The sequence below is a fragment of the Morone saxatilis genome, unplaced genomic scaffold (genome assembly GCF_004916995.1).
Source record: "Morone saxatilis isolate NCDOM2014 unplaced genomic scaffold, NCSU_SB_2.0 Contig5, whole genome shotgun sequence".
Taxonomy (NCBI): Eukaryota; Metazoa; Chordata; class Actinopteri; family Moronidae; genus Morone; species Morone saxatilis.
The window spans coordinates 18,919,603-18,933,916 of record NW_023340095.1 but is presented as its reverse complement, the minus strand read 5'-3'; the positions used below and the strand labels follow the sequence as shown (position 1 = coordinate 18,933,916).

The 14,314-nt window shown below is 42.6% G+C and overlaps 2 protein-coding genes across 2 annotated transcripts; one reads left to right on the top strand and one right to left on the bottom strand.

Moving 5' to 3' along the window:
• Window positions 1-1,027: 1,027 nt before the first annotated feature.
• On the bottom strand, window positions 1,028-4,963 carry zic2a (zic family member 2 (odd-paired homolog, Drosophila), a). The gene is made up of 3 exons (XM_035676078.1): window positions 3,517-4,963; window positions 2,202-2,365; window positions 1,028-2,031 (listed from the first exon to the last, which is right to left on the bottom strand). Exons 1-3 carry the CDS (start codon window positions 4,487-4,489, stop codon window positions 1,837-1,839), a joined length of 1,332 nt encoding a protein of 443 aa, XP_035531971.1. The 5' UTR covers window positions 4,490-4,963; the 3' UTR covers window positions 1,028-1,836.
• Window positions 4,964-9,730: 4,767 nt separating this feature from the next.
• Window positions 9,731-12,771, top strand: zic5 (zic family member 5 (odd-paired homolog, Drosophila)). Its single transcript, XM_035676690.1, has 2 exons — window positions 9,731-10,905; window positions 12,215-12,771. Exons 1-2 carry the CDS (start codon window positions 9,864-9,866, stop codon window positions 12,658-12,660), a joined length of 1,488 nt encoding a protein of 495 aa, XP_035532583.1. The 5' UTR covers window positions 9,731-9,863; the 3' UTR covers window positions 12,661-12,771.
• The last annotated feature ends 1,543 nt before the right edge of the window (window positions 12,772-14,314 follow it).

Sequence of the window (14,314 nt, the reverse complement as noted above, 5' to 3'; positions counted from 1 at the left end):
CTTCCTGATGAAGCACGACTAATATAACAATAATGACAGCAACTTATTCACACAGAGGCATGCGCAGTTAGCAGAGGCCCGCGTCCATAGCAGAACAACAAACAGCCAGCTGACAAACACTTATGTTGTTTTTCCCTAGCCTATTTAATTCATCTATAGCTTTAATTTATGCTCACTCGGACTGCGATATTTATTCTTCGGAGAGCCTCAGATCTGTGTCATTATCTTCACTCACAGCACCACAAAACCTTCAAATTAAAACTAACACGCCCGGAGCGTTCTTAAAACCACCTAAATTAATAGCAGAGGTCCAGAGACATATGGCCATCTCCCATAACAGGTTACAACTGGAGCACGAAGAAAGGAGCTCTCAGAGACTCTAAGCCGAGTCAAGTTCAAGTTCAGCAACTCCTGTGCTGTGCACTGAGGTGTCCAGTGTGGGGGGAGGGGGTGCTTTTACCGGCTGTTTTTTTTTTTTCTTCTTGTTGTTTTTAATAAACTGGGGAAATATAAAGTGACACGATATGATATATGGAGGAGCAACAATTTACTGTGTTTCCTAAATAAGCAGAATTGCACTCACACACACACACACACACACACACACACATGCAGTGAGTGTGCAAAATGAAAATGCTTAGTTTGCCTTCTTATTTAAAATCAAAATGTTAAATCTCAATACAGGAGATTTTTAACTAATTAGTTTGAAAATTCTGACCATGTACACAGCTCACCTAAAACCCCCTAAACCTCCTGTTTATTTTAACACCACAGCAGCCACACTGTCTAGAGGGCCTGTAAAGCAAGCAAACACCATAATGTTCTTTAGCCTAAAGACAAGAGCATGAAGAATTTATCAAGAGTTGATAAAGTTATAAAGTCTGAGACGTGATAAACTTCCTCCTCAGAATGCGTGATTAATTCCAAAACAGACAAAGTGCCTCCCAAACAAGACCTAGCTCTCTAAACTGCACCAGCAACACCAACAAACAGAAAGCAACAAAAGCAAAGGAAATATTTAGCACTTGCAACACCTTTTATTATATTTGTATGCAGTAAAATTCTTATCACAATAAGGAAGAAAACACCTCTTAAAACTTTGAACAAAAACACATAACGAAACAACTGCCCATGTTTAGCTCATAATTGTACATATTTATAGTAAAGAAACATTCTTTATAAATACTGTTTCATCTGTAGCAAGTAAATACCATAATTTAATTACAAATGGATAAATATGGCAGTTGATATTTACAAAAGGAAGGGTGTAGTTACATAAAATCGAACGGCACAACGTTTATTTTTCCTCACAATCTTCCAGATAGTATTTCACAATTCAAACTTGCAAAGCACAAAACATCACAAGTTAAGCCCAGCAAACTAAAATATACATTCACAAGCATAATATTGTGGTCTGTTTGAGTTAAATGTTAACTTTGGCACTCTTTCCAGTTTATAGATGTTTAGTATAGTACAATCAATTTGCCTTAGGATCACAATATTCAACATTATAGTACAATTTTATCGTAATATGTGCACTAAAAGTCCAGTTAGAGAAATAGCTACCATTGAAGGAACATCTATACACCAAAGACTGACAAACTATCACAACCAATGGGAAAGTGGGCTTTTAGTAATTATTTACAATATGAAATACACCTCGACTATTATACATATTTCCTCTGTTGGTAATCGTCATCTTCCCTGGTGAATCAAAAATAATAAAATCAAAAATAAACAAATGCTTGTGTGCCTCTTGTGTGCACGTGTCCCAATCTCCTGCTGGATGGTCCAGTGCTGTGAAATGAGTGTGTGTTGCTTCATTTCAGCTTAGTCCTAAACATACCATTCACTGAAATTGGAGGATAGGCCACTGTGGCTGGTGGTGTTGTGCACAGCTGAGGCTGGGGACAGGGTGGTGTTGCTTTGGGTCTCGGTGGTGGGAGACACCAGGCCTGGAGGTGTGGAGGATTCATAACCAGAGCTGGCTGCTGGTGATGAGTCTGATGCTGGTGGGGAGGATTCGTGGACCTGGGGAAAAACAGAGAGGCAGGTTAAGTATTTACACTTCAACATATGCAGCATTAAGCCTTTGAATTTAGATGGGAATGAATGGTGCACACATGGTGAAAACACAATCGGTGTTATAATCATGTTACAGAGGCCTTACACGCACACATTTTCTGACAAGCCGTATTTACCTTCATGTGTTTTCGTAGAGAGCTGGGATGTGTGTAGGACTTGTCACACATTTTGCAGAGATAAGGCTTGTCCGACGTGTGAACGTGCATGTGTTTCTTTCGGTCGCTGCTGTTTGCAAACCTTCTGTCGCAGCCCTCAAACTCACACTGGAACGGCTTCTCTCCTGAAGGAAAAAAAAACAAGAAGAAACACAGTCAGATATATATTTCTTACTCAGAGATGCCTCGGGCTGTGCAGCTCAATGGATGCGTAAAATACAAATGTAAAAAAGTTGAGCGCATGGTGCTGTGCATGTGCTCCCTAAAACTCACAGCAGTGTTTAAAAAACAGCCCGTATCCTGATCCCAATTGAGTTTAAGGCTTATTTTAGACAGGGGGGTCGCTACATCTTATTTAGCCTAAATAATGCGCATAGTGATTTGGAGGGGGGTGGGAAGAGGGGGACAAGGCCGTCCTCAGTAGGCCCACAGAAGCCGTGCCATTTGCTGGGAGACAATAAAAATCTAATTAGCACCTGAGCAATTTCATGGCACGGCACCATAATGTATTTCCCAAGAAAATAAGTCCAAATGTGAAAGGCTGGTAATGGCCCTGTCTAGCACCTTAAGCTCCTATCAAAGGGACGCACGAGAAAACAAAAGGCATTCCTCACGCATAAACAGTAGCAGTGCTGCTCTGCTCGGCTGAGCCTAAACCACAACACACTCCTAAACACGCAGGAATTACAGCTTGATCAGGAATTTAGTACAATTAATTTCTCCAAGGCCAAAGTGAGTGGAGATGTATATGATGGAGGGGAATAGTGTGAGGAATAAAAGCGCAGCATTCAGAACAAGCTGCATTAAAACCCACTGATATGATTCACTACCAGCCTGGTTACTCTACGGTGCCCGCGACGCGCCTCCAACTGTCCACTTTGACACATTTATTTTTTTTTAAAGTTTATCCCGAATAATAAAACACCGACGGGCCCGGTTAAATTGTTTACTTCACGTTTAGGAAATCTTTTACACCAGAAGAATTGTTGAAATGTGTCCGGGTGTAGCGAAGAAACGATTCCGCTAAACTCCTGTCCTCTCTCTCTCTCTCTCTCTCTCTCCTGGATGTAGTCCTAAATCTACTTTGACTGTTTCAACGAATACTATCTACTTTAGCAGCCCAAAATAGCCCCTGATAATTAGATCTGAATTTGCGTTTGGCAGGGCGCGAAATAAAGGCACCCGCACGCTCAGCAACAACAATGACACCAATCTTAGTTATTAAAATAAAAATCATTTAGGGAAAATAAATACTTCACAGTGTTGCGATAATTACCTGTATGCGTTCTCTTGTGTATCTTCAAGTTTTCCGACCGTGCGAAGACCTTTCCACAGCCGGGGAAGGGGCATGGAAAAGGCTTCTCCCCGGTGTGCACCCGAATGTGGTTCACCAGTTTGTATTTCGCCTTGAACGGCTTGCTCTCCCGGGCGCAATCCTCCCAGAAACAGACGTGGTTGGTCTGCTCCGGTCCCCCGACATGCTCCACCGAGACGTGCGTGACCAACTCGTGCATGGTGCTAAAAGTTTTGTTGCAACACTTCTTTGGGTTGCTGAGCTGCTCGGGGTCGATCCACTTGCAGATGAGTTCCTGCTTGATGCACTGCTGCCTCATGTAGCGGAAAAAGGCACCGGGGTGGTGGTGGGCTGCCATGTTCATCCCCATGTTCATATTCATGGAGCCGTACTGGTTGTGGAGTTGCGCCGCCGAATACGGGTCGGTCCTCGGGCTGGAAACCTGGTGGTACTGGTCGGAGCGTCCGAAAACTTCTCCGGGTAGTCCGAGCCTCATTTGGCCGTTCAGGACATTCGTGGATCCGTGGGACCCGTGCTGCTCGTGGATCCCGGGGAACAGAATGTGGCCTTGAGTGTCTGTGTGGGAGTGATGAAGGGATCCCGCCGTGGGGCCAAAAATAGTATGTTGGCCGCTCGCCGGAGAGGATTCTCCGAAGCCACGACTACGAAAGAGAAAGTCCCTGGTGGAGTTGAAAGGAGAGCTCGCATACGACGTGACATGGGCAGCGTGAGCCCCCAGTGCCGCAGCGGGGTAGCCCGGCGCCTGTGTGCTGAACGCAGAGCTCTGTCCCGGAGAGAGATCATGGTTCAGCTTAAACGCACCCATGTGTGCGGAGTCTACAAAGCTATTTTGTGCCAAACTCAAGTCTCTCTCCTGCATCTCGCTCGCTGAGTGATGCCTGGCAAACGACCCCACTCCCAGCCCGGGGAACTGGTGACCAGCATCCAGTAGCATTATTTCAGTAGGCAAAAAATTGGTTGTGTTTAAATCAGCGCAGGGCTCAAGGATACAGCGAATAAGTTAAAGGAAAAAAAAAGAATCAAATGTTGATGCTGGCGCGCAACGATTCAACTTCCAACCTTGGAAACACCATATCAGGCGTGATTCAAAACGCTGCTCCGCTCATGAGGAAAAAAAAACCAAAAATAAACTCGGCTTATCGAACACTGGATTTACTTCTAGTTAAGTTGTGCCTCAAAAAAATCCAAATGCAACGAAGTGGAGAGTTTCCTCGTGTCCTCTTCTCTCGACTGCGACAGTTGGCTGCGTTCAAATGCACTCGAAGAATTAAATAATTATCTTACTAGGTGTCCTCTGCATACACAGGGCGAGGGTAGTTGGAGCATCTCAAAAAACGCTGTTCCGAGTGGGTATGTATTTATTTCTCTGGCTCGCCTGTGTTTATCGCGGAGGGTCCCTGTTTCTCCGTGGACTGGCCCTACCTCTTCTTCCGCCCCCTTTAACTGGAGCCCGTTCATTCGTTCCTCGCTGTCTCATTGGCCACCGCGCCTCATCAATCCCAGGTGCCCCTCCAATAGCAGGTAGCGATTTGGCGACTTAATAGTGCAACGCCATTTTCCACTAATAATTACCGCCCACTTTTAGGAGAAGATTTGGGGGGTATACAAGCCAAAAGGATCACGACAAGAGAGAGGAGAGAACATATTTGTGTTGTTTATCTTCCGTATAGGTGCCGAGTTGGAGGGTGAATTAAAAATTAAAAATGTGGCATTTGATGAGAAATAGACAAGATTGGAGATTGATATAATATTTAGATAGAGGGGGAAATGTTAATCAGTGGTCGTTAGGGGATTTGTTATTTACTAAATCTAAATATAATGCCACAGCTCAGTGTATTTTACATGTGGGAAGTCCAAAGTGAGCACGGTGCCATAACAACCCACACAGAGCTATAGCCGTGCTATAAAATATATGGCAAACAATTAACCACCCTGATATCGAAAATGACACCAACAGCGCAAAATGTTCAGTACGCATTGCCAGTATAAGTGCGAGAGAGACATTCTTTTCAGCCATCTTTACTTCTATAAAGCACAACACATTGCTTGAATATTCAATTATTTTATTGACTCCCAAGTCTACTAAAATACTGAGCGTGCATCAAGTCCCTCTGGTAAAAAAAAAAAAATGATTAAAAAAACCATGCCAACCAGGTATTGATGTACTAATGCAAAACATTTTAAAATGGACTCAATGTGCTGGCCCCCCCCCCCCCCCACACCACTTTTTTTTTTTTTTTTTTAAATGTATCAGACCAAATTATGATAAATTGTTGTATTTTAAACAGATCACATACATGTATATTAAATTCTGATATATGCTAATAGTAATAATAATCGAGTAACGTTAAAGCATAGAATCATTCAAATCTGAGAAAGTCTCGCTACCTAATTCTTCACAGCTGAAAAAGCATGTGTGGCTCCATATGGAGTCCAGTGGTTTTTCACTGGTTGTAGAACCACAACTGGGCCTTTAGTGGTGCTCCAGTGCTCACACTGGCAACCGCCAGTGCTTGTTGTTGGTTCTTTTTAATGGTTCCATATGTTGCTGGTTCTGCCTCCTCGGTGGTTCTCACATTCACCACAGCAATTAAGTTACATGTTATGGTGGTGAACTGCGCTTAGATCCGCGGTAACCATTAGTGACCTATGAGGTCGAGCCACTCCTGAACTCACAAAAATAAAGTGTAAGCAATAAAAGTCGGATGTTTTTCACTTGATATTGAATTAAGATGTTGTGGAGCTCCCTGTTAGCATGTCATGTTTGGTTTTAGCCCCCCAAAAAGATGGCCACAAGAAAACAAAAGGCTGCTGCATACAGACACGGTTTTACACTCTGTTCACCAGAATGTTCTTCAGGAAATTGACTTTTTGGTTCACATACAGGCACAAACACATAAAACTGACAGATGGAAGTCTTTTTTTTTTTTTTTTTTAGAAAAACCAAAGATTTGCTTCATTTACTGGCAACTTCCCATTACAAGCATGCACTGAATCTGCGTGCAAATGGGTGGATATACAGGCCATACACCACAGCTGCTCATTCACATACAAGTCAAAGGAAGTTTAGCCTACTTACATTTTCACCAAATCACCCAAGTGCTCCAACACCTCTCCCTGTCTGCCACTGCTCTCCGGTGCTCCCTAAGCGACAAATAATGTTGAACAAGGCGAGTGAAACGTTTAAAAACTTTTTTTGAAATTGTTCTGTCTCTTAGCGCAGAGTGGGACAGGCTGAGCGTTGTGTGTGCCATTCTTCCAAGTCTATTTCAGCCCGCACCACAGGAAACGCAGGAGCTGATCCAAGTTCAAAGTCACGTCTGCCGACCCCTATAAGAAGTTCTTTATTTCTCTGGAAAACCACAAAACCTTCCCCAGATAGGGGGGAAAAGAGAAAGAAAATTAAAAAAGAAAAAAAATCCATCGGGTAAAGAGGCACATGGCTGCGGGTTTTCCCTTCTGCTTGGAGAAGAAAGGGGGTAGCCTATTGAAAATCCCCCAAAGACCAGTATTTCAACAGGTTTTAGGATCAGTAATGCACATTGAGACTTGGCTTACGCATTTAAAATATAAATCACATGAAATATTACCCAGAATGTGATCTGAAGTCAGAGCTGACATAAAGTAACAGCTTTTACAAGCTTATGGATGAAGTCAGAGTCTTGATCACATAAGGGCGCTCTGCCTGTGCATTATAATGGGGGCCAAAGGCGTATTTCTCCTCTCTGTTATCTGACAATATCAATATGTTGACACACTGGAAGGTTACTAGTGTGGCTTCCGTGACCTTGTGTTTCATGGATGTTTGACCTGTGACCCGTTAAGACCACATATGTTGCCCTCTTGACTCCTTTTGGTAAAATAACCCTGTTTATGACAAAGCGTTCCTTTGTTTTAGAAGAGAGGAGAAGAGAGAGACGGAAAGGAGGTAGAGAGAGAGATAGGAGCAGAGAGAGAGGAGAGAGAGAGAGAGAGAGAGAGGTCCGTCTGAGGCATCGACAGCTTTGGGTAATTTGGAAGCAATAAGTCAATAAAATTTAACCCATTCCTTCAAGAAAGTTCAAACTCGAGTTTCCCCTCAGCAATTTAGGTAATTGAAAAATGTGCGTTGTATACATTAATTTCCACTCATTTGACATGTCAAAATATGATAAATGTGGGAAAACTCGACAGCAACGTGCTACACTGGGATTAAGAATGTGTATATGTAAAAAAAAAAAGCATGTCATTCACAAATTGTCACGCTTAAGCAACAAGGATGGTGACCCAGTGAGTTACTGTTTTACCATCCAAATGATAATTCCTGTTCATTTTGTGTGCATTAGGTCCCATTTAATGTGGTGTTGCACGAAACAGGGGCCCCTAAACAAATCATAAACAATGCTCCCACTGCTCCTCTGGGTTTTATGGGTTTCCAGTAGCTCTCATTGGAGCTGAGCATATTTTATTTATTCAAAAAAAAATAAAAAAATCCCCGAGACAGCGGCACACACATGTGGTCATGGTTGAAGTGTTTTAGTAAGTTTTTTTTTAAATTCGGATAAAAATACAAATATGACACTGTGCTGATAAAATGGAAAAATGAGCAGCTGTTAATAGACAATAAACAGGCAGTAATAATCTCAACACCAGAGAGCAATGAGCCACCATGTCTAACTATTAATTCCTACATATTTATTTACTTTTTATATTTTATAAGACTTCAACACGTTATATAGGAATTTTGGACACGAAAGCTCTCGTCAAAGCCTTTGTTTCAGGTGCTGATTATCAAGTTCATGAATCACTTTAAACAAAGCAGCAACGTGCAACAGGCCCATAACATGTAAACCCTTTCCTCTCCAACACGATGGAAACCAATTATAAACCATGTTCATGAGTGGAGAAATGTACTCTTAATTCATATGTTTTAAGTTTGACATTTCTGAGGCGAGTTCCTGTTCAGGTTATAACACCCAAGTAGATGATTTGTAGGCCAACTATCAGAAATCGATTGGAAAGGTGTCCGAATTAAGACATATCAATGACAGATCTGTCACAGTGAACTTGAACGCAGTTTAAAAGTGTCTGTCAGCCTCAGTTACAACCAGGACAACACATTATTATAAAAGATGGTAAGCTGACAAAAAGGATACATGGCACCTTTTATAGGTCAGGACATTGACTGAAATAAAATGATAACGTGTAATACATTTAAGCCAAGAGAAAATATATTTTAATGGGAATTTTTTATTGAGGCATTATGAGAAATGTCTGAGTAAATAAGACATTTTTATTGATTTTCCTAACTTCAGCATTATATTAAGATTGGCACGACAGCCTCCACTAGCCAAAACTCCATTTAAAGCTTTTTTAAATTCAAGTGCAGCAGTAGTATTATTTATATAAAAGAAAATCAATTATATTTATTTATTACTGAGGAACAAGACTTAAAAATAAACCTAGCAGACCACACGCAAAGCTATTTCTCTTTGAGTTTATTTTGTTTTATATGATTTATTTATTTTATTTAATTACTTTTTTCCTGTATTTTATTTTTCAGTAAAATAGTTTAATTTTACAACACAATGGCTTTGCACAGGTGCGCACTTTTCATTTTTATATTTTCCTAAGAAAGCATGTTGTAATGCTTCTTAATAACAAAATAACGTGCAAAACCCAAACAGATAAACTTTGCGACACCACTGTGGTCTTCTTTACACATCTATGCATTGGTCACATCTTTTACACTACTCACATACATCCGTCCACCAGCAGCGGGCTTTTTTTGTGCTTCTTTTTTGGTTTTTTTTGGTCTTTTTTTTCATTGGCGACATCAAATCAATGGTAAGCCACTTGGACAAACCAAACCAGAGATATACACTGGGCTGCATTTATCACACAAACTGACATTTCGGTCATCCACATGCGCCAGCACCAGTAAACAGAAAGCCACACAAACAGATCTGCTGGTAACTTTGTGAGTACAACTTTTTGGAGTCAACAGCGATAAAGAGAGTGAGGGGGCGGAACCCTGCTGAGCCCCTGCGCTGAACGACAGCCAATCGCTTCGTTCTCCTAACTGCCAGTCACCGAAATCCGTCCAATACCCGCAGTGCCATTTCTAAACTGTATTCCCCACTGTGTCCTCCAACTGTTGTATGTTCTGCCAATCGCTTGAGGACAGAGTGGGAAAAGGAGCAAGCAGAGTTAGAAGCCGGACAAAAGAACTTATAGACCCCTTATATACATATTTTCCTAATGTTTTAGAGAGCGTGGTGTGGTGAAAAACAATTGCGGTGAGTGCGGATGGACTTGTCAGTGTAGTTATGGAACCCCCTTTAAGCAAGAGGAATCCGGCGATAAGATTAGCGGATTTGGCAGCGACTCAACCCCTTCCTCATCAGAATATGACAGGCTTCCCGGGGCTAGGGGGGCATCACCCTCTCTCCCACCATGCCCACCTCCACCCTGGGGAGCTGGGCAACGACCCCGGAGTGGCACTCACTCCATTTGGACCAGAGCACATGGCACAGACAAATGCTCTCAAACTTAGCCCATCTCAGCACATTCAGAGCCATCCCGAAGCCCAGACCGCGGCATCTTTCACTTCTGCTCAGACCACAGTTGGTTTCCCCGTGGCTCACCCCCACTCAGGCTACTCAAGCAGCAGGGACTTCATCCTCAGGAGAGAACTCTCAGCCTCTGCTATGCATGCACTTGGCGACCAGCATAGTTCCGCCTCCTCCCCTCATCACCATGGCATGTTCATCTCCCCAACAGGTGCTTATGGGCACACGGAAAGTGGGGCCCATTCACTTTTCACTGGACTTCACGACCAGGCGTCCCCAGGTGCCCACCACCATGCCCTCAATGGGCAGATGCGCCTGGGTATACCGGGGGACATCTACGGCAGGCCAGAGCACTTCGGGCACAGGCCAGAGCACTATGGACCCTCTTCTCTCCACAGCTACAACTCCATGAACCTCAATGTGAACATCGCTTCTGCTCCGCACGGAGCGGCGGGGGCGTTTTTAAGATACATGCGGCAGCCCATAAAGCAAGAGCTAATCTGCAAGTGGATTGACCAGGAGCAGAACCAGAAGAAGCCCTGCTCGAAAACTTACAGCACCATGCACGAACTGGTCAACCACGTCACGGTGGAGCACGTCGGGGGACCGGAGCAGAGCAGCCACGTCTGTTTTTGGGAGGAATGTCCACGGGAAGGAAAGGCTTTCAAAGCGAAGTACAAACTGATAAATCACATCCGAGTTCACACGGGAGAAAAACCCTTCCCGTGTCCGTTCCCGGGCTGTGGAAAAGTGTTCGCCCGATCGGAGAATTTAAAGATTCACAAGAGGACTCACACAGGTCAGTACGTCTCATTGTGTAAAACTTGCATACAGGCAATGTGAACTAAAAATATTGGCCGTGTGTCGCTGCTCATCCTGAACGGATGGACGGTGCCAACGCACGCCGCTTAAATTGCGCACACTGGCGAGCAAAGACCAAAGTTTTATTCAGAGACGCGTTCTCGCAGTGACTAAACGTGTTCCATTTCATTTTCGTAAAAATAAACTTTTTATTCGCCGAGACGTCTGCAGTAGGCGTGAGTGGATTAGGGCATATCATTTGTAAAACGTGCTTACGTACGTGCAGGACAGCGCTGGAACACGCGTAAATGTAATTATCCTCAGGCGTAGGACGTTTACGCAAAAGCTCAGTTTATATATTGAGGCTATGCACATGGTTAACTGCAGCGTACCAGTCTCCAGATGCATTAGGTTTTAAGCATTGGTTTGCTGTTGTAGGCTATAGGCTCTGTGCTGCTGTCTGCACACAAATGTATCCGGGTGTACTGTCCGACGAAAACAACATGCTTCGTGGTGAAATGCATTGTGTTTAAAGTTTAAGACAGTGAGCCTCGTGTGCAGGAGCACTTTTCCAAATCGTTTAAATCACGAGTGCTCTTTCTGAGAGATGTTTTTTAATTGTTGTTACAGAGACTCTGTGTTTTTGGCTGAAGAGAAAGCTTCATTCTGGCCTTTCGCCACCAACACCAACAGCCCTTTACACCTTACTGAATGATGTAAAATCCTAAGGGAAATAAATAAGTCATGTACCAAAAATATAAGTCACCAGAGAGTTACCTTCTTCTCGTTGTTTATCATTTTGAAACCGCACACTGCAGTTTTACATGCATGCAGACCATGATTAAATAAAATGCATGTTTTCCATCAGAGTGTGACAGTGTGTGTGTGTGATGAGTTATAACCACCACGGTACATAAACGGCTCTTGGTGGTCTCTTGAGTGCCCCTCTCCCCCCCCTACCCAACATACACACATACATGTAACCAGAAAGGCCTAAAGGCATGTTACACGTGTTCACACATGAAAATGCTTTGCACTAGTGGGTGTGGAGGTCGTGGGCTCTACAGTAGATGTTTAGTGAATAAGCTTCACAGAGCAGCTCACGAGAACACTCATGCACTCATGTTGTATTTATTTAAGGTGGAATGCTGAGGGAGAAGCTCTGGTGCAGTGGGTAATGGGAGATGTGGGGGAAATTAATTTTCAGTTCATCTTGTTCATCTCTTTACTGGGGGTGTTTTGTTTTTTTAAAGTCAATGACATTATGGCACGTGACATTGACTGCATCTGTCTCTCATCCATTCCAGGAGAGAAACCCTTCAAGTGCGAGTTTGACGGCTGCGACAGAAAGTTCGCCAACAGCAGCGACCGGAAGAGCCTTAAGCACTCCCACGTCCACACCAGCGACAAGCCTTACTACTGCAAAGTGCGCGGCTGTGACAAATCCTACACCCACCCGAGCTCCCTGCGCAAGCACATGAAGGTGCACTGCAAGTCCCCGCCGCCCACCTCCACCAACGTCACCTACATTTCCTCCACAAACCCTCTGGGAGACCCCCTTTCGCCCGGCCCCGAGCCGCACAGGAACCGCTCCGCGAACCTCTCCCCTCAGGTCACCAACCTCAACGAGTGGTACGTGTGCCAGGGCAGCGGAGGACCCAACCACCTCCACACCCCCTCCAGCGATGTGCCAACGTCAGATTCGGACGACGAGGACTCTTTCAGAAATTCAGACCCGAGGACAATGCTCTGATGAACCTGTTTACAAACCACGTGACTGTCTAAACTCGTCACCCACTTGACCCCCGCTAAAGTGTTGTAGAATCCATGCTGGCCCCCGCGCGCTTATTGGGATATTGATCAGTTATTTTGCAGCTGTAGTGTTACTATCATCGTGGATGCAACGCAGGCCTACTAGCGAGGCTGAGGTGACCCCTGACCTCTCTTCAAATGTAGATCCGAACTGTCAAAATAAAACATTTGGCAGTGATATTAGAAGTGAAATTAAAAATGTAAAAGCATCCTCCCCTTCCTTCTTTGAAAAGGACCAAACATTTTAAAGTGAGCCCATTTCTGAATAGAACTTTTCAAAATGAATAATCTTTTTTTTTTCTTTTCTTTTTTTTTTACAAGAGCAATATGCAGGGTTTAATTAACTGCATGACTTAAGACTCAACTGGTGTGCTGAAATGACATTTTTCATGTGACCTCCCATCATCCCCTTGCAGTTTAATAACTTGCCTGCCATCAATCACTGTCATATTCCAGACATTTAAGGAAAACAAATGGTACTGCTTGTAACCCAGCGAATGGCAACAAATGTTAGTGGACAGAATATAGAAGATGAGGCTTTTTTTTATTGATTTCTTTAAGATGTGGTACAAACTTTGATAAATCAATAAGGAAAAAATAAATAAATGAGGAGGCAAACATCTGAGTGTCTTAAGGGTTCTCATTTACCTTTTCAGATTTATACAATACATGTGTTTGGATGGAATTTTGTAATATTTAAGAACTATTTAAGACTATATTTTATGCAAAATACACAAGTGTTATGCTCGTTAAAGAGTACGAGTAAGTCCCTTGAGACCCTAAATGTCTACACTGACAGGCTTTGACCCTGTAGGATTTGTATATATGTAATTGTACTGATGCTTGTGAATGTTGTGTAGTTTTAATTACAGAAACATGTTGTTTTGTACATTGTAATTTATTTGCTGGTATCAATGTTGTACTGGAATTACAGGAACACCAAAGAATAATAATATCAGTTTTGGTGATGCATAGTACCCTGCTGATGTTTTTTTGTTTTTGTTTTTGTTTTTTTAAATGTTAATTTTTTGTTCACTTTTTTTTTTTTTAAATTGTGGTCTGTAAAAGAAGAAAACATTTACTTGAATAAGCTGTGTAATGTGAAAAGTCCCTTTCTCGCATGCCTTTTGTAGTGATCTGTCTTTCTCTTTGAGGTGCATGGTGCAGTTGCACATGATGGATAAAAAAAAGAGATGAATCAGTTATGATTGTGCAGACCCTTGATGTTCAAAATTAAATTTACAATATAAATTTCATGCTAAAAATTAATAAAAAAAAACAGGACATATACAGTAAATAATTAACAAGTGTCAAATTATTATTATTTATGTTAGTTTGATTAATAAAAGTTTGGGGAATTAGAGACTCAGTGGAACTGGACTGGCTACACATAAATTCAGCTGGACTAATGGTAATTTTTGGAGTCCTATTTTTTGTAAAAATGTATTTTAGGAAGCTGTGCATATTTCTGGTCAAATAATTTCCTTTTTTTTAATGAGAAATGGAACAAACCATCAGTGTCATTCTCACTTCAAATGAAAAAGCTGAAGTAGCTGTTCACTTCCTACGCTGACATTTCTATAAAATATCCACTG

Bases quoted from the DNA above. Each gene is read 5' to 3' on its own strand.
- zic2a (XM_035676078.1), bottom strand. From the start codon at position 4,489: ATGCTACTGGATGCTGGTCACCAGTTCCCCGGGCTGGGAGTGGGGTCG. The intron at 2,366-3,516 runs GTAATTATCGCA...TTTTTCCTTCAG, and splicing joins ACACAAGAGAACGCATACAG to GAGAGAAGCCGTTCCAGTGT. The intron at 2,032-2,201 runs GTAAATACGGCT...GTTTTTCCCCAG, and splicing joins CTCTACGAAAACACATGAAG to GTCCACGAATCCTCCCCACC.
- zic5 (XM_035676690.1), top strand. From the start codon at position 9,864: ATGGAACCCCCTTTAAGCAAGAGGAATCCGGCGATAAGATTAGCGGAT. The intron at 10,906-12,214 runs GTCAGTACGTCT...CATCCATTCCAG, and splicing joins TCACAAGAGGACTCACACAG to GAGAGAAACCCTTCAAGTGC.